At 46.5% G+C, this 20,710-nt stretch overlaps 1 protein-coding gene across 2 annotated transcripts in view; it reads right to left on the reverse strand.

Annotated features, from left to right (window-relative positions):
• TBC1D2B (TBC1 domain family member 2B) overlaps positions 1-20,367 on the reverse strand; it is an 82,155-nt gene extending 61,788 nt beyond the window's left edge. The window contains exon 1 of one of the 2 annotated variants that reach the window (XM_054547053.2): positions 19,948-20,367. In XM_054547053.2, the coding sequence (XP_054403028.1) occupies positions 19,948-20,304 (357 nt within the window). In that variant the 5' untranslated portion in view covers positions 20,305-20,367. Of the gene's footprint in view, positions 1-8,771; positions 8,929-19,947 lie in introns of those variants that run through there. The other variant, XM_054547054.2, reaches the window with a different exon arrangement.
• Positions 20,368-20,710: the final 343 nt, after the last annotated feature.

Here is a 20,710-nt window from a genome sequence, read left to right on the forward strand (position 1 = left end):
GGGCAAAACTTTTAGATCACATGCTTTCAATGACTGATATTTTATCATATTGTAGAAATTTGGTCAATAAGGCGGGCAAAATCTGGTTAACAAGGCAGTTAATCAAGTCACTGATTAACTGAGTTTGTTTCCTTTCAGAAAAAAACCTAGATAGGCGGGCGTGGTGGCTCACACCTGTAATCCCAGCACTTTGGGAGGCCGAGGCAGGCGGATCACCTGAGGTCAGGAGTACGAGACCAGCCTAGCCAACATGGTGAAACCCCGTCTCTACTAAAAATATTTTTAAAAATTAGCCAGGCGTGGTGGTGGGTGCCTGTAATCCCAGCTACTTGGGAGGCTGAGGCAGGAGAATTGCTTGAACCCAGGAAACAGAGGTTGCAGTGAGCCGCCACGGTGCCACTGCACTCCAGCCTGGGCGACAGTGAGACTCTGTCTCAAAAAAAAAAAAAAAAATCTAGAGATCACTAGAAGACTTTTGACTTCAATCCCCAATTAGGTAGTAAAAGGCTGGGGGCCAGGCTGTCTGAAATGGCTCTGGGGCATGTGCTTTGACAGAAAAGCCCCAAAGGGCCTTTTCTGAAGAGAGCTGAAACCCAAAGACAGAAACACACACAGATTCTAAGACTGAGCACCACTAAAAGTACAACACAGCAAAATCAGCAGAAATCCAAAAAGCCTCTGGCGCTTTCCATCTGGTATCTTTTAGCAAAGGACTAAATGGAGATTCGGCTCAGGCCTAATTAAATGTATAATCACAAACCAGCCTCTTTATTGCCCCAGTCCCAGGAAATTGGTTCAGATCTGCCCTGTACCAACACAGTAGCCCTAGCCAGACATGACGACTGAGCACATGAGAGGTGGCCAGTGCCACATAAAATCTTTTGGATACACTGAATTAAATACAATAGTATTAAAATTAATTTTACTGGTTTAATGTGGCTAATTGAAAATTTAAAAGTATATATGTGGCTCACATCTTATCTTTACTGAACAGTGCTGATCTACAGTACAATGGCAAATATATTCCATTTTGAGAGCCAAGATTGGTGGGAGATCTGGCTTGGCAGGAAACAGCACCTCAGGATTCTAACGTAAGCCAAGGGCATGGGGTCCATGGGGGTGTGGGGCAGCCAACACCATTGCCCTTCTACAGCACTTTACGACTCAAGATAACTTCTCTCTTTAAACAGGCACCTCCATATCTCCAGCCACCCCATGGTCCATTAATGTCCAAGGAGAGGCCAACATTCTTTAGGAACCCAGGCATCTGCTGGTCTGGCCCCAGCTTTAGTGCCTTTATTCAGTGCTCCCAAAGTGGGTGAGTAGGACCTTTGAGTGATCTGGCTGTACAGACAACGCCTTGCTGGGTCTAACACCAGGAGTTCCCTCTGCTGAGCCTCAGCTCAGCTGGTGACAATGAGCCAGTCAGCGCAGAAGCTTACCGCCAGGAGCACACAGCATTCACCAAAGACATACCCGCCAGAGGAGTGAGGACCGGGAAGGATCACCATCTGCTCCCCACCCCTCAGAATGACCAAAATGCTGTGGTCTCAAGTTCTGGAGAGCCAGACAGGCATTCCACTCATGCTAGAAGAAACAGTGACAAGGCAGAGCTCCACAGATCAGCAGAGAATTGGGAGCCGATGCCAGGCAAGCACCCAGGAAGAAGCTAGGTGCTGGTGTGTGCTCTCTGATGCCTTACCCAGGCCAGCTCCTGAGTCTCCCCTAACACCAGTCTCTCCAGCTCCTTCCTCCTCACCCTTCAAGGTCCAATGCAAAGGTCACCTCTTCAGAGCAGGTTTCCCTGACCTGGGTGTGCATTTTGTCTCCCCTAACACCAGTCTCCTCAGCTCCTTCCTACTCACCCTTCAAGATCCAATGCAAAGGCCACCTCTTCAGAGCAAGTTTCCCTGATCTGGGTGTACGTTTTGTCTCCATTCTCTGAATGGGGAGCTCGGAGAATCTTGTAGCCCAGGTAACCCTCCCATGGAGGTGAGGGCACTCCCTGCGTGTTCCTCACTAACCTAAGTTCCTTAAAGGCAGAGGCCAGACCTGCTGGTCTCAATACGATCCAAGATGCCTTGCACAGTGTCCTGAAAATAAACACTCAAATATCTGACTCGTCCTCTCATGTTCAGTTGTTGCTACTTCCTCAACACTGCTGAAATCCCAGGTCAAATATGGCACCAATCCCAATATGAGACCAAGCCAAACATCTTGGAAAGCCATTGTAGTTGTCTCCTACATGGCTGCATGAACGTCCTGGGTGAGGGAGAGGGACAGACAAGGATTGGTTGGGCACAATTCTACATGACAGCCATCTGCTGCCTTTGGGTGCCAAGACATGAGGCACCACCTCAGAGAATAAAAGCAAGCCATCCACATTCTCCTTGAGGTGGAAATGCAGTCCTTGACAGCTGGCTGAGAAGTACCATGTGATGCTCCAGCTCCTCCCACAAGCTGCTCTCCCCAGGTCTCCAGTAGCTCAAAATCCAGAAGCCCACTCTTGTGTGAGACAGGCCCTGGCCACCTGTTCCTTCTCTTGGGCCCCAGAGACTCCCCTCAGCCTCCCACCAGCTCTCAACTTGATGCTTAGACAAGTCCCACAATAAAGTTGCTTGATTACAAGTTAACTGATTTCAATACACGTATATTAAGGGCCCACTCTCAGCAGGAAGTGCATGATTGTGATGAGAGGAGCTGGAGTAGCAACCCAGCAGCATCTACAGGGAGTCAGGTCTCATCATCTCCACTAAACAACAAGTTTATTTAAGCTTTTATTCCCTTTGGTAAACAATGTCCACCTATCAAAATTTACCACATTTTAGAAGCTATAATAATGTTTACATTCTTTGACCCACAATTCTATTCCTGGGAATGTAGCTAAAGTAGTCCAAAAGAGGAAAAAGGGACAACATCATGTACATAAAGTGTTCATTTGCTTGACAAATGTTTATTAAGAGCCTAACTTGGGCCACGTCCAGTAGTTAGCACTAAGAATACAGAACTGGATGAGATCTGGTTAATTCCTACCTCTGAGATATTCACTGCAAGCAAACATTTTCCTTTATGCCAACAATAAACAGTGGGAAACAAGTTCATAATTATAATCAACATAAAATGCCTAGGTATCTAATTAAGAAATCCAGAGGCCAGGCGCAGTGGCTCATGCCAGTAATCCTAGCCCTTTGGGAGGCCCAGGTGGGTGAATCACTGGGCTCAGGTGTTTGAGACCAGCCTGAGCAACATGGTGAAACCACATCTCTACAAAAAAAAAAAAAATTAGCCAGGCACGGTGGCGTGTGCTTGTAGTACCAGCTACTCAGGAAGCTGAGGTTAGAGGATCCCTTGAGCCCAGGAGACAGAGTTTGCAGTGAGCCGAGATCTGTACCCAGCCTGGGCGACACAGCAAGACCTATCTCTTGGTTGGGCACTGTGGCTCACTCCTGTAATCCCAGCACTTTGGGAGGCCGAGGCAGGCAGATCACCTGAAGTCAGAAGTTCGAGACCAGCCTGGCCAACACGGTGAAACCTCATCTCTATTAAAAATACCAAAATTAGCCAGGTGTGGTGGCACACTCCTGTAATCCCAGCTACACGGGAGGCCGAGACAGGAGAATCATTTAAACCCAGGAAGCGGAGGTTGCAGTGAGCTGAGATCATGCCACTGCACTCCAGCCTGGGCAACAAGAGTGAAACTCTGTCTCAAAATGAAAACAGAAGACCCTGTCTCTTTAAAATATAATAATAATAGGCCAGGCACAGTGGCTCATGCCTGTAATCCCAGCACTTCGGGAGGCAGAGGCAGGCAGATTGCTTGAGCCCCAGAGTTCGAGATCAGCCTGGGCAATATGGTAAAACCTGGTCTCTATTAGAAATATAAATTTACCAGGTGTGGTGGCACACTCCTGTACTGTAATCCCAGCTACTCGGGAGGCTGAGGCAGGAGAATCATTTAAACCTGGGAGGCAGAGATTGCAGTGAGCCAAGATTGTGCCATTGCACTCCAACCTAAGCAACAAGAGCAAAACTCCATCTCAAAAACAAAACAAAAGACCCTGTCTCTTAAAAATATAATAATAATAGGCCAGGCACAGGGGCTGACACCTGTAATCCCAGCACTTTGGGAGGCAGAGGCAGGCAGATCACTTGAACCGAGGAGTTCGAGACCGGCCTGGCCAACATGGTGAAATCCCCTCTCTACAAAAAGTACAAAAATTAGCCAGGTGTGGGGTGCATGCCTGTAGTCCCAGCTACTCAGAAGGCTGAGGTGGGAGAATTTCTTGAGCTCAGGAGGTTGAAGCTGCAGTGAGCCATAACTGTACCACTGCACTCCAGGCTGGGTGACAGAGCGAGACCCTGTCTCCAAAAATATATATATAATTTATATATGTTATATATATAATGGCATTAGGACAACTGGTCAAATACCTGGAAAAAAATAAGTGTTCCCTGGGTGAGAAATCTATCATCAGAGAAAATAATTTCAAATTCATTTCATGATTTAATAAACTAATGAATTTAATAAAAACCATTAAATGAATAAATTTAATAAATAAGTAAATTTAATAAAAACCAATAAATTAGAAGAAAAAGCCTGTATAATTAAAATTAAATTTCTATCTCTTTCTGCCTCTTACAACAACAGTTGTATAGATTTCCACCAAATTATAAAGGTATGGAAGGGATGATAAGACTTAAATCAAGCAATGTGGCACAGCAGAAATTCACATGGGAAGGTTTAGCTAAAACTGAAGTATAAACAGCAGCCACAAGACTCTACGCAGAAAATGAATGCCATGTGCACCATGATGCAGTAGACGAGGAAAACAAAACACTCTTTCAAGACTGAGCCCAAAACTGAAAGCTAGAAGGACAGACACTTCAAACTGTAAGCCCCGGAGCTGCTTCTCCCATGGGCAATCCTGGAAGCCGGCTCCAGGCAGCAGGGAGTCACTGATTATAAGAGGGCTGATCATTCTCCCCAGCAGCACAAGAAACTGCTGTCCTAACATTTCTATTCTCTTGGAAGGTAAAGGGCTTTCTAAACCCACGAGGAAAGCAAAGCAAAGAAAATATGTGTCTAAAACACTACAAATAAATTAATAGACAATGACGAACTGAAAAAAGACCAAACAACTTCAAAGTCACTAAGCATGGTGTAGAGTTTCACACCACCATAGCTTTGCAGGGCTCTTCACTCTTCCTGGACTGTGGGAAGTCCTGTTTGTCTGGTGAGATCCTATTAATCTTTAGTTTTAAAAAAACAACAACATATTTTAGACTTATATTTCAAATAATAACAATCTACATCTGCTGAGGAGAATTTGGAAAACACAGGAAAGCAAAAAAGAAAATAAAATGAACACAGCTGCATCACCAGAAATAACCTCCATCAATACTTTGGTATTTCCAAACATCTTTCTACCCATAAATGTATAGAAAATTCTCTACCCACATATTTTCTACCAATTTTCTTTATAAAACTGTATTAAAATTATATAGACTCTTCCATAATCTATATTTGCATATTAGACACCATCAATTAAACAATTACTGTGTGCCAGACACTATGCTTTCACTTTATACACACTGTCATTTAACCCTCGTAACTAACTCTCCCCAAACAGTATCATCTGCTTGCCCATGGACCCTGGAGCCTAACTACCAAGGTTCAAATCCCAGCTCTGCTACTGGCTGGCTATGTCAGGTAAGTTACATAAATTGTCTGGGCCTCGGATTCCTTGCTGGTAAAATTGAAATAATAATAATAGGAACTTACTTCATGGTATTGAAGATTAATGAGTTAACATGTGTTAAGCTCAAAAGGGTGTTTGGCACAAAGTACTCATTAGGTATCAACTATCTATATTATCATGTTTACCCATAACCCACTTAACATGTGTTAAGCTCAGAAGAGTATTTGGCACAAAATACTCACTGTGTATCAACTATCTATATTATCATGTTTACCCATGATAACCCACTTAACATCTGTTAAGCTAAGAAGAGTATTTGGCACAAAGTACTCATTGTGTATCAACTACTTATATTATCATGTTTACCCAAAATCTCATAGCCACTTGGCACAGTCAAAATTCAAACCCGAGTCTGCATTACTTGCTATCAAGGGGAAGGATGAAAGAGCATGTCCAAGACAAAATCAATCCTCTCAACATTTTAGCAGAAATCACAAGTTCCTCTATGGTTTTTCTCAAATATTGAAATGCTGATGGCCTCAATCAATAGCAAAGTTCAAATAAGAGCCTCTGGGTTGGCTTCAGGGACGAATAAAACTATATCAGATGTTGGTCCCCACATCAGTAGAGAAGGTCCTCTGGACATCAAATCTAGAGGGGTCAGCATAGTGTCACTGGGAGAGGGCATGACCACCAGTCTACGATGGCCAATATGCTTCCACTCTTAATCACAATTCTGCTCTAAGGGTGTTTCTCAAAAACAGACTGCTGTGAGCAATAACAAGACCACACACAAGCAAATATGGAGAGGACAGAAACTTCTCCAGCCTGATATAATAGAATCGCCAGGTCTCCTATTCCTAAGGACTCCCTTGTCAGTCTCTCAGATTCATGCATCCTGACAGTCTCAGAGTCATCTACCCCTGGGCCTCTGGGTCTCCAGAGTCATCTACCCCTGGGCCTCTGCAACAGCTTCCTAACTGGACTTGCTGTCTCAGTCTCCCCTCTCCAAACTCTCTTCTGACACCTAGCCAATGAAGTCATATATGTCGCATGCTGAAAACTCTCTCATGGCTTCCAAGTGTCAAGAAATCTGGCCCACACTGCCCTACACTGCCCCACACTCCATAGAACTATAACCTTTCTCCCACACAAAAGGCCCACGAAAGCCTTCACAATCTCTGCTCCTACTGCACGAACACCTCCCTAACAAATTCCTACTCACTCAAGACCCAGTTCAAACATCTCATCCGTAAGGCCAGCCAACATCCCTTATACAACCAAACGATCATTCCTCCAACATGCTCTATGTGATGCACACCACCTCAATCACCCACTTAGGGTTATGAACTCTGGGTTCCTTCCCAAAGGGTCAGGTCCTACCATGTTTATTAGCCAAAAGAACAACATAACCAACAATCACAAAGGAGCCACAGGAAGGAAATATATACACCGAATGGGTCAAGTCTGCATACCTTCTAGAAAGCAATTTAAATCACATGGATAGTTTTGGGTATCCATTTCTGAAAAGAATGCAATGGCTGCTCACAATGAAGGAATTTTTGTTTCTTAAACTCGAGGAAGGATATCTGGATCTCTAAGAAATGTCTAAAGTAATTTCTTCCATAAGCAATAAAAAGCACACGAATATTGTAAGCAGCCTGATAATACAAAACAAAATTCAAATGGAAAACAGACTATAACCCCGAATCTGATAAATAACTCTAGGTTGCAAATTTTTTCCTGAGTGTTTCAAAATCATGAGCCTGGAAACAATCTCAAGGGATCTGGCCCAGCACCAGTGGGAAAAAAAATGTATTTTTTTCCCCGGGAAGGTTTTGAAATCTTCTGTTTCAGCCCAGCAACAGAGACTGAGAAGGCAAATACTGGATCTCCTGGCTCCTTAGAAAATGGAATGCAAAGTCACAAACCTCCATTCCTCTACTGAACATAATAAATTCTCCTTTTGTATCTTTTAAAATTGCTATCTTAAAATTAGCATTCATATGTCTTACAAAATAATTGTATCTTATTAAAATAGTTCTAATCTAGCCCCTTTCAAAGGCTGAGCACACACCTAGAACCCATAATCAATTTCCCGGAAGAGTCTGCGTTGAGGTGGGCAGCCATTCCCTGGGAAGATGCCACATTCATCATCCATTCTGGTAGCTGGTGGTCTGAGGAGTTCTGCCATCTCTAACACTCAAGCACACCTTTTAAAAAGCAAACACCTTGAGAGAAAAGCCATTTCTTAAACCCATATTCAGCAAATACCTTTTTAAGCAAATACCGTTTAACAGAGATTAGCAACTAAGGGTAATGGACTAGAAGAAGAGGGCCTACAACTAGAAAAAAGAAGAGCAAATGTGAGTTCACAGCAAAGTGGGCAATGAAAACAACTGGGCTTGTGAGGGATCCGGCCACATCAAAGCCTCTCACAGCCCAGGCCACCCGGCTGGGCTGAGCCACAGATTTCATCAAGACAAGGGCAAGGACAAGGCCGTTCTCTGGACATGCTTGTCCCTACAGGAAATGTAGAAGCCTGTCAAAATACTTTGTTTCAGAGAGAAAGGGAGCACGAGGCCTCCAAGTGACCACAGGGCTACATTCCTATGGTTCCCTCTCAGCTCTGCCATTGCACAATGTGAGAGAGCCAGGGATGAGCTCAGGATAAATAACAACCCCTGCAGCTACAGCCTGTAGCCTATTGGATGGTCTTGCTCCACCTCCGCCCACATTGGCTTCCACACACTATGCAATACCACATTATTCTGCTTGATGTTTTTCAACTAAAACTAGGGCAAAAGAATGACTGACTTAACATGAAGTTTTAGGAAATGGAGTTGGGACAGGTTCCCAGGCTCCACCCACCAGAGATTTGGGAGGCAGGAGAGCCCAGTACCAGGAATCCGCCTAGTCTTTCAGTGAATTTACAGGCACGTTTGGGAACCACGGTGATTTCTAACAGTGTTTAAAGGTGGAGTTGGTGTCTCAGGAGTATCAGATGGTCGTCCTGTATCATTGTTACCCACTTCTCTCTGGTGAAAAGCTGGGGGATCTGAAAGTACTTACCAGCTCTTTAGTGGTGGAGATCATTGCAATTCACCCTCCCAGAAATACCGAAAGATGCCAAGTGAACACTGTTCCCTCCAGGAGCCTCCCTCTGAATGCTCAGGGAGGAGCCCTAGCACACAGGGTCTGCCAGCCACCATGATCAGCACAGGAGACAGAAACCTTGGGGCCAATAGAGAATTGGGCCAAAAGCCACTCCTCTGGAGCATAGAAACTCAGAATGCAAAGAAGATATGCGGCTATAAACCACAGAGAGTCAACCCGAGGATGGAGGGCTCACACTTCACTGGTCTTCACCCACGCAGTTTAGTTATTTCTAGTCCACTTAGAAAGCCACCATCATACAGGGTCAGTCTTTTCTTCACAGCCAAAGAGAACATTCATCATCGGGAGGAAAGCAGTGTTTCACAGGGAAGCCACAGAGATCTGCAGCAGAAGGGCTGGGATGCTGGTAAGAAATGCAGATTCCTGAGGCCCACTCTGGCCTGCCAACCAAAGCAGAATCTCCAGGGGACGAACCCCACAGTCTGCATTTTAACAGAACCCAGGAGGAGTCTTTTCCACACAAAATTTAAGAACTGTGGTTCTGAGGGAGATATTTTCCTTTAAAAGACAGAAACAAAGTCTTATCAGCATGTTACCTCTAGGACAGTATCTACAAGAGAGCTGTGTAAACAGTATAAAAAGTGGTTCACTTCTAAGGCCAGAGGGTATGCCTTACAGAGCAGAATGAAAAGATACAGCCATCTGCCAACTGCCTGTTTTCCTTTGACAAACCAAAGAGAAAACCAAAGCCACCTCCAAAGAGAAGCCCTCTGAAAAGAGATGCACCAGGCCTCAATCTCTGCCAGGGAAACATCACTCATGCTTCCTATCAAGTCAACCCTCACTGGAAGTTTATAACCTGTGCTATTAATTTCCAACCTCCATGTGACTAAACTTCTTAAATCTGTGCCCCAACACAAAATGGTTAAAGGTACAATTTGAGTCTCCATATACAACTACTAAAAAAAGAATAAGCCCAACTTTCTACTAATGGATTAAGACAGATATATAAAGCAAGTATCATCAAACTGCTGGGTTTAAAATGGTAAAATATTGTTCATGTGTTTGGAGGTTTCAGTGGTAGGGTAGCTAGCTGTGGGACTCAGTTTCCTCTCTGTATCACGCATGGGAAGGGGGCTGATCTCTGAGGGCCTCTCCAGTTCTAACTTTGGGATAATGACCCTTGAGCAAAAATAGTGAATGCCTTCCTCCAGCTCCCAGAGCCACCTATTGACAATGCCCTAATCACACCCAAAACAGACACAGAAGCTCCCTGAGGCCAGAGGCAAAGCTTGACTCCTGCTCAACAAAGTCTGTTTGGTGAATGGCCAGTTGGCTGCATCCATTTAAAAAGTTGGCCACCTTCTCTGCAAGCACAGCCTCTCCTGAACACCAGAGAGCTGGAGAGGAAAATGAATACTGGGCTTGCTGCCTAGAAATAATTCCTATAATCCAAGATCAACATCTCTGATAACATTAGCCTGCCCACCTCCAGGCCACGGCCAGGCCTGCCGTCTGACACTCAGCGACACAAGTCCCAGCCCGGGGGCAGTCTGCTCAAGGAAAGTCTGCTGGTACAGTAGCACTGGCCTAGGAAAGGGGCAGAAAGAAGAAGCACACAGGATCTCAGCTACCAAATCCCCGCTTCTCACACTGGATTCTAGTTCTCCCAGGCAATCTCTGCAAAGGCTAAGAAAATGGCCAAGCATGCAAACTCATTAGAAGATGGTGATTCCCAGCTTACAGGGAACACATATTGCTGATCAAAGAGGAACTAAGTCTTTGAGCAGCTACACAATTATACCAACATTTACTAACTCCCTTTTCCCATCTTCTTCAGGGAGTTTTTCTTGACAATCAGTTATACAGAACTCTCCAATTCTGCAATGTTCACCAAAATTATTACACAAATCACAGATTTCTGGCCCTGGGCCGTATCCAGATTAGTATTTTACATATGGATGCCCCCTCCCCTTCATTTACTATGGAGAAGTGCCAGACCTCTCAGAATCAAAAAACTTGCAGACATGTGATATTTATCTCCCAGTGCTGAATACTACAGACAAACATGGTCCTCTTCAATGTTTTTTTCAAAACTCTTACAATTCTTTGATTATATCAGATGCTAAGCTATTTTTAAAGTTAACACTACAGTTTCTTAAATCAATGGAAAATTTTCACTGCTGTATTTGCAGCAAGAAGCATAGTGCTTAGAATATGATACATGCTCAAAAATATTTGCTGAGTAAATGGACACTGCAAACGTCCGTTTGACCATGAAATGAAAGCACACACCACAAACACACACACACACACACACACACACACACACACACACAGAGGATATGAGGGCTTAAAGCATACATTTAGCCAACAAGCATCTAACAGGTGCTGGGATCCTCTAAGCATGAAAGGCACAGTAGTGAAATACACTGACAAAATCTCCTAGGAGGTGATGCTCTGGTAGGACACAACAGCAGACACTCAAAGACTAGACCAGGGAGCAAAACCATCCTGAATCTCTAGCCGACTGAGGGCCTCCTATGCTGGCTGGTGAGCTACTGCCTGCTGGACAATCACGAAAGCCGCAGTCTCCCCAGGGATCCTCTCAGCTTCTTGCCCCTCATGTGGCCTCACATATCCGAGTGCTCAAGATGTTTACTGAACTGAGCACTCCAGGAAGAGTATTTCACAGAACAGTAGTTAGAAGCCACTAACTAGTCACCACTACCCAGTTTACCATTTCCACATTGCATTCACTCTGTGAAAGCAAACAAAACACAGCTAAGGGCTGGCCTGATAAGATATGGGTGAACACCCGATCAAATGTCATTAAGATCCCACTACATAAATACCAGAACCAAAAATTGCTAATCAAAATGCCTCTCCCTCTCCCAATCTGACAGTCACTTCTACAATGGTGGAGTCTTTTTCTTTCTTTAGCGGAAGAGGGTGTTACTGTTTGTATTTTGTTCTGACTGGAGGTGGGAAGTCTGCACCCCAGTGGCTCAAAGGTAAAAGCAACTGACCGAGGAGACTGGTCCACTCCCCTCAGACGTGAGGCGGGAGCTGGTACATCTGAACACTCCTTCCATTTCTCAAGAAATCGTCATCTCCACAGAGGAAGGAAACTGGTAATGTACATATGAGCAAAGCAAGTGCAGCAGGAGAGAAGTCAATGCAGGGGGCCATTAGGAATGCTTCAGGAAAGGAAGTCCACCAGGGCGGGCCGGCCCTAGCCACACACACACCTGCCAAAGCGAGCTTCACCCATCACAACACCCACCACTTAGAAACAATTAAGAAGCAACTGCTCAAGATAGGTTCAGCTTTGCATTTATCTACTTTTAAATCTGTTTGCCAGTACATAACATATAAATACATCAACCCTTCGTACCCAACATGATAATCCTCTAACTTAGTTACATAAAAATACTAGGCATGACCAAACCATCAGTGCCACAGTCCAAATGTCTGTGTCCCCGCAAAATTCACATGTTCAGACCCAGTCCCCAAGATGATAGTATTAAGAGGGAAGCCTTCTAGGAAGTGATTTAAGTTGTGAGGGCAGAGCCCTCTGGAATGAGATCAGGGTCCTTATGAAAGAGGCCAGAGTGGTAAAAGGAATTTGAGGAGAAAAATACATTTAGATAGATACATACATACATACATACATACAAACATACATAGATGGAGGCCCCAGAAGGAACTTGTCTGTCCCCTTCTGCTATGAGGACACTACTAGAAGGCACCACCTCTAAAGCAGAGGGAGCCTTCACCAGACACCAAATCTGCTGGTGCCTTCATCTTGGGCTTCCCAGCCTCCAGAACTATGAGAAATAAATTTCTGTTGTTTATAAGCTACCCTGTCTATGGTATTTTTTCACAGCAGCACAAATGGCCTAAAACAATCTATCTGGGAGCAGAAGAAAGAAAAAAAAAAAACCTATTTGTCAAACCCTGCTTAAAACTCTTCACTGACTCTAGCTCTTAAGACAAAGACCAAAATCCTGCCCTGGCCCAAGGCCTGCCTCTTCCAAAGGCTATGTCCCCTTCACTCCTAGTTGCCACCACGCACTCCTTGAGTCCCACATGCAACCAGCACCCCCACCTAAGGGCCTCTGCTTATATGCCATTTCCTCTCCCTACAACACTTTACTTCCTCCTCTCCACCCCCCACCCCCGCTCCAGTCAACACCAACTCATCCTCTGAGTCTCAGCTCAAATGTCACTTCTTCAGGAAAGTCTTTCCTAGCCCTCCACCACCCATAAACCAGATCAAGATCCTGAACTATACATGCATTGCATATCTTTCCTTTCAAACTTCCTAGCACTGGTTGATGTTTGTTATATTTTATTAACATCTGTTCCCCCGCCACCTACTGAAAGCTCCTGGAGGACAGGGACTGTTTGTCTTGTCCAGTCATATCCCCAGTGCCTAAGCACACACAGTGAGTGAATGAGTGGGAAGCTCCTGAGGCCTTCCTAGAACACAAGTCAGTGAACTACAGCGTGGGGTCATTTCCAGTCTCTGCCTATTTTTGTACAATCTACAAGGCAAGGACAGTTTTAACATTTTTATTTTGCCATTTTATTTTTTTGAAACAGGGTCTCCCTCTGTCACCCAGGCTGGAGTACAGTGGAGCAAACGCAGCTCACTGCAATGTCCACCTCTTGGGATCAAGCAGTCCTCCTGCCTCAGCCTCCCAAGTAGCTGGGACTAAAGACATGTGCCATCATGCCTGGCTAGTTTGGTTTTTGTTTTTTGTTTTGAGACAAGAGTTTCGCTCTTGTCGCCTAGGCTGGAGTGCAATGGCGCCATCTCAGCTCACTGCAACCTCTGTTTCCTGGGTTCAAGCAATTCTCCTGCCTCAGCGTCCCAAGCAGCTGGGATTACAGGCATTTGCCACTACACCCAGCTAATTTTGTATTTTTAGTACAGACAGGGTCTCACCATGCTGGTCAGGCTGGTCTCAGACTCCTGACCTCAAGTGATCCACCCGCCTCGGCCTCCCAAAGTGCTGGGATTACAGGCATGAGCCACCGCGTCCAGCCACGCCTGGCTAGTTTTTTAATTTTTGTAGAGATAGGGTCTCACTCTGTTGCCTAGGCTGGTCTTGAACTATTGGGATCAAGTGATCCTCCCATTTCGGCCTCCCAAAGTGCTGGGATTACAGGAGTGAGGCACTGTGCCCAGCTAACATTTTTAAATGGTTGAAAAAAATCAAAAGAATATTTTGCGAAATGTGAAAATTATATGAAATCCAAATTTCAGAGTCCGTAACTAAAAGTTAAAACACAGCCATACTCATTCTATGGTTGTTTCTGTACTACAACAGCATAGTGACAGATAGGGCAGAGCGCGCAAAACCGAAAATAGTATGTGGCCCTTTACATAAAAAGTTTGCCTCTGCTATAACAGTGTCCTTGGAGTCCTGACCATGGGCATGAAATATATGAGACCCGAAAATACGGAACTGACTGTAAGCTCTCTCCTCTGGGGAAGGGTGAGTCATAACCCCCTTTTGGATTCCTGATGTCTGTTAAATTCAGTGGGCATTCACTGAATGGCTGCCACCTCCACGACATGAGGCAAGAATGGCATGCAATACACCTGTATATTTGGGAGTTCTGGCTGATCACTTCTAAAGGGTCTGGGCTCACACCAAAACCAGTGCTTACTGGGTGACCATTTTCTATTTATTCATTCAACAAATGTCTACCTGGGCACCTTACCTTAGTCGGTTCAGGCCGTTACAACAAAAACACCACAGATTGAGTGGCTTAAACAACAGAAATTTACTCCTCAGTTCTGAAGGCTGGAATGTCCAAAATCAAGGTGCTGGTCAATTTGGTTCCTGGCGGGGGCCCTCTTCCTGGTTTGCAAAGGAATGCCTTTTTGCTGTATCCTCATAGGTGGAGGGGGAGATCATCTCTCCAGGGTCTCTTTTTATAAAGGCACTAATCCCATTCATGAAGGCTCCACCCTCATGACTTAATTACCTCCCAAAGGCCCCACCTCTAAATATCATCACACTGGGAGTTGGCACTTCAACATATGAATTTTTCAGGAACACAAACACTAGTCTATAGCATGTCTCCTTTGTGCCAGATACTGTTGCGGGAGCTGAGGATACACACAGTCCTTAGGGAGCTTACCCTCTGGTTAGCAGGAAATAGGATGGAGACTCCCCTGCAATGAGGACTGTGTGAGAGGCAGTGGGAGAGGGAGATGGAATGCCACTGTGATATCACAAGCACGATACTGGACTTGCCTTGAAGGAACTTACTAATTGGAAAGCCATGAAAAGTTCAATCCCCATAACTTAGAGAGTTAAATAATGCTTCAAGACTGAGCGGATGCCCTAGGGCAGAACAGCTTAGAAGAACCAAACAGCAAAGAAGGCTGGTTCACCACATCTATTTTGTACTGAATACACTATGATTACCCAAGCCGACAAATGTTTGTCATTAAGAGAAATTTCAACACCAGGGAATGTGCATTCCCACAAAAGTGGTTAAGAATAGGGGTACACAGCTATTCAGTTACGTGTGGCTCAGAAACCAATACACGTCTATTTAGCACCAAGCACCTACGGAGGGAGGAATTCATTTGCTGACGGTCTGATGACGCTCTCTTGCTCCAAAGACTGCAGAGATCTGGATGATCAAGGCTGTTTAAGCTTCACCCTCAGTCAGTCACATGCTCTCCTTCCCCTAAGTGCCTCAGATTCCAGTAAAGCTCTGTGAGAAGCCTCCAGCACCCGTACACACAGAGAGAGACGCACACAGGAAGCATGAGCCTCTGCTAGACCCTTGCAGCAGTTTCCAGACATGTCCAGCAAAAGGTACTAGGCATGCTGGTAAAGAACTGGGCAGTAAAATGTTCCCTTGTGATACTCACTAACCAAAAAGGACAGATATTAAATGCAATAAAAGGAAAGACTACTACTATGCCTTATGTGATCCACGACAAAGTCAAAAAAAAGTAGACTTGTCAGAACAGACAATACAATTAGATACTATACATTTTAGACATTCACTGTTCCTGGAGCCTCTACTTTCAGAGAGGGTCTGAGTCTAGCTTCATGATATTGGCAAAATCACATCCCCTCTCTAGCCTCTATTACCTCATAAGGCACCAGATCAAATCTCTAAGTTTGGGAATAGAGGAGTTTACCAAGAAATTCCTATATCAGCTTTCATTAAGACTTACATAGAAAAACATTTTGAAAAAGCCCAACAAAACCACAGCTTCTCCAGAGAAGGCTGAAAGACACTTTTAAATAAGAAAAGCATATGATAATAGAATAAGAAAATTGCCGATTTTTCTTTACTTTTTAACCCTCTGTGATAAGAAATGGTATTTGTAAAATTATACACAACTAGCTGAAGTCTGAGCAGGGCTAAATCCTAACTTAAAATCCTTAGAAATCAGGGTCTCCTCTATAGCTGGGCAGCCCTAAAGTGAAACATTAAGGCTTAAGAGAATCAGTTCTTGCATCTGAAAGACGAAAAGGAAGATAAATTGGTAATTTCCATACTTACACCATAAAGATTTTACTCCTACAGCTCAAAAGAAATAACTGTACAATGAAATTTAACTTTCTTAAAACACACCCCTGGCTGGGTGCGGTGGCTCACATCTGTAACCCCAGCACTTTGAGAGGCGGAGGCAGGTGGATCACGAGGTCAGGAGTTCGAGACCAGCCTGGCCAATAAGGTGAAACCCCGTCTCTACTAAAAATACAAAAATTAGCTGGGCGCGGTGGCACACGCCTATAGTCCCTCAGCTCGGAAGGCTGAGGCAGGAGAATTGCTTGAACCCGGGAGCCAGAGGTTGCAGTTAGCAGAGACTGCGCCACTGCACTCCAGCCTGGGCGACACAGCGAGACTCCGTTTCAAAAAAAAAAAAGGGAGCAGGGTTTTTAGAGTATGGGTGTTTTTTGCTTGTTTGTTTGTTTGTTTGTTTTTAAGGTGGAGTCTCACTCTGTCACTCAGGCTGGAGTGCAGTGGTGTGATCTCGGCTCACTGCAACCTCCGCCTCCCGGGTTCATGCAATTCTCCTGCCTCAGCCTCGCGAGCAGCTGGGACTACAGGGGTGCGCCACCATGCCCAGCCAATTTTTGTATTTTTAGTAGAGATGGGGTTTCACCATACTGGCCAGGCTGGTCTCAAACTCCTGACCTCAAGTGATCCACTAGCCTCGGCCTCCCAAAGTGCTGGGATTACAGGCATGAGCCACCGCGCCCGGCCTTCTCCTCCCGTCTTCCAGAAAGCCTTGCCTGGTTTCCATTCCCATTGCTGTATATAGCCAACACTCGGTACTATCTTATTCTGTGACCAATTTAATTTTACATGTCAAAATATTCCTCCATTGTCAGTAACCCAAAGGAAAACGTATTTCCTTTCTTTAAAAAAAGAAATATTCTGAACCTACAAAAAGATGGATAGCATAATAGGACAAACACTGATATACCTATGACCCAGTCCAAGAAATAAAACACTGCAAAACAGGAGAAGCCCTGAGGCACCCATTCCCAATCACATCCTCCCTCTTCCCATCAGAGGCAACCACCTGGAAACCAGGGCTCATCAGCCCCATAAAGCTCTTCCCCACGCAGAAGAACATACATCCTTATGATCTGTAGTACTGCTTCACATGATCTTCCTAACCTTTCTATAAGTGGTATCATTCTGAACACAGGCTGTAACTTACTTCTTGTTCAATTTTATTGTCTGTGAGAGTAATCCACGTTGACACCTATAGCTCTAGTTCCTTTGTTTACTACTGCATAATATTCCATTATATGGATACACTACATATTTGGCCAAAGACACTGCTTGATGTTTCATATGCCATGTAGTGCCTACTATTTTCCATACCACTATGGAAAGTGTGCCAGCCATTTCCCAATTTGTCCAATATGTGTGAGCAGCAGACTCCTGCTTCAAGTTCAAGTCCATCGAAGTTTAAAGCCACTCCTGACAATGCCCCTTGTAACCCTGCTTATGTAGATTCTGATTTATTTATTTATTTATTTTATTTATTTTTTTTGAGATGGAGTCTCGCTCTGACACCCAGGCTGAGTGCAGTGGTGCGATCTCTGCTCACTGCAAGCTCTGCCTCCTGGGTTCACGCCATTCTCCTGCCTCAGCCTCCCGAATAGCTGGGACTACAGGCACCCGCCACCATGCCTGGCTAATTTTTTGTATATTTAATAGAGATGGGGTGTCACCATGTTAGCTAGGATGGTCTCGAGCTCCTGACCTCGTGATCCACCCGCCTCGGCCTCGCAAAGTGCTGGGATTACAGGAGATCCAGATTATTTTAATGAAAAAAACTGATAGAGGGCTCTACAGTCATCTGGGAAAAATGTGAAACACGATGCTCTATTTTCTTTAACAAACATCCCACAGGAAATTCGTCCGACACAGGGACAGCTCATATGTACACTGAGGAAGAGCCTCTGCCTTTGACAAAGGTCTCCCACTAGGGTCATTCCCAAGTTTATACAGGCACTCTCTAAGTAAGCCTGAGTAGGACTGCAACCCGAGTTGGTTTTCTTTGGGGCAACAGGCTGTCTGCACCCACTTACAGACAGGACAGAGGAGCCCAAGAGAACATGGGAATCAGATCCTGCTTGAACTGGCAAAAGCTGAGTCAGCAAAGCTCTAAGAACATCTCCAGGGAGCAGCTCCAGCTGTTAGCAGCTCTGGGGGTCTGAGGAACAGTCCTCAGCTCACAAGGCCAGGAGCTTGCCTACTCTGCTCTCCGCGTGGCCAGTTTTCAGAGCACTTTCATACATCCCAGCCCAACCCTGTTGCTCTGGAGAAAGCCCGACTCGGAATACGGAAGAGGAGTGCGAGTGAGGGTGGAGACACAGAAACCAGGCATGGAGCAAAGCTTGGAAAAAGGATACCCAGCTCCAGGCCTGGGCCCAGGTCCCTCCAGGTGCTCAAGGCAGGTGGGCCCCTAGGAGGTGACAGTCTAGTCCCCCAGAACTCCCAAGGACAGGGGAGGCCTTTCAGCACCAGGACTCCTGACTCTACTCTCCTGCTTCTACACTGTATCTCTCATTGTGTCTGTCCACTGGAGGATTAAGGGAGCCTCAAAGGAGCAAGGCATAACTGGCTGAAGCAACCCCCTCCCACCCATCCTGGACAAAGCAAGGAGGAAGAAAACAGGATCTGCCACCTACTGGCTGTGTGACCTTAGCTGGAGCATCCCTGTCCACTCTGGAGGAAAATGTAGTGGCCTGTCTCTAAGGGCCCTGCCATCTGACTCTTTCTGTCTACAGTGCTAAATGCACTCTGACTCACGCCTGGCATCCCAGCACTCTGGGAAGCTGGATGGGGAGGATGGTTTCAGCCCAGGAGTTCGAGACTAGCCTGGGCAACATAGTGAGACCCCGTTTCTTTAAAAAAAAAAAAAAAAAATTTAATTAGCCAGGCGTGGCGGCCTGCGCCTGTGGTCCCAGCTACTTGGGAGGCTGAGGTGGGAGGATCTCTTGAGCCCAGGCATGGAGGCTGCAGTGAGCCGAGATCTTACCCCTGCACTCCAGCCTGGACAACAGAACGAGATCCTGTCTCAAAAAGAATAAACAAATAAATAAAAGCACTGACATTTACTGAGCAGTTTAGAGTATAATTCATTTAATCCCAACACCCCATGAGGTAGATACTACTGCTATCCCATTTTACAGAGGAGGCCGCTGCAGCGCAGAGCGGTTCACTGAGGTACCAAGGTCATAGGCAGAGTTCTAAAGGAGGCCCCAGGGGTAGAAGCCTACGCTCACAGATGCCTGGGAAGGCTGCACAGGACATCCACGGGATGGTGGGGGTCGGGAGACACCAGAGACCGGCCCGAGGTTAGGCGCAGAGGGACATAATGGGTCAAGGTGTCTGAGGAAGGAGACGGGACTGGGTAGCCACAGCCAGACTGGCCGAAGCCCAGGTAGAGGGGGGGAGATAGGAACGAGGGCGGGACGTGGAGAAGCAGGGAAAGGCAGGCCGACGTGGGCAGGGGCTAGGAGGCCTTGGAGGAAGGAAGGTGGATGGCGCAAGCCAGTGGCCGAGGCAGGGGACGCCGGCGGAAGCGCGCGGGCGGCTTTGGGGCGCGCGGTCCCACCTTGAGCACTGTGACGGCTCCCGCGCTGTGCACCTGGAAGTGCGCGGGCGGCTCCGCGCCCGGCTCCGCCGCCTCGTCGGGGCCCTGGTAGCTGAAGCAGGCGTCCGCGATGTCTAAGTGGCCGAGGGGCAGCGCGTCCTGCGGACTCTTGAAATAGTAGAGGTAGCAGCGGCGCGCGTCGAACACGAACCAGCGGCTGCGGTAGCCGCGCAGCGGGCCCTTGCCCGACAGCTTCTGCAGATAGCCGCACAGCCTCGCTGGCTCCCGCGCGGGACCCGCCCCGGGCTCCGCGGCCGCCCCCTGCGCCGCGCCCTCGCCGCCACCGCCCTCCTCCGCCCGGGCTCCGGCCCCCGGCATCGCTACCGCGCGCCAACCGTAGGCGCCCGCGCCCGCGCCCGCGCCCGCGCCCCGCGCCGCCGCGTCGCCGCCGCTGCGCCCCCTACCCCTCCGCACCGCCCCATCGCGCCACACGGCCCGCGGGCGCGCAAAGCAGCCTGGGACTTGTAGTCTCGCCCCCGCCCGCCCGCCGGCAGTTGCCCCCGCAGCCCCCGGAGGCAGGGTCCTGCGACCAGCACCCCTGCGGGTCAGTTGCCTTCGTGCTACCTGGGCTCCAAGTCCTCGCCCTGCTGGGTGAAGTCATGGTCAATTTCTTTACGGCAGTGTAGGTACATGAGAGTGTGCATCTCAAAACCCAACGGAGTGTTCGCTTAAAACTGCATTTCACACTGTGTACCTTATTCTAAAAACTTGATTTTTAAATCTC

The sequence above is a fragment of the Pongo abelii genome, chromosome 16, assembly GCF_028885655.2.
Source record: "Pongo abelii isolate AG06213 chromosome 16, NHGRI_mPonAbe1-v2.0_pri, whole genome shotgun sequence".
NCBI classification, from domain to species: Eukaryota; Metazoa; Chordata; class Mammalia; order Primates; family Hominidae; genus Pongo; species Pongo abelii.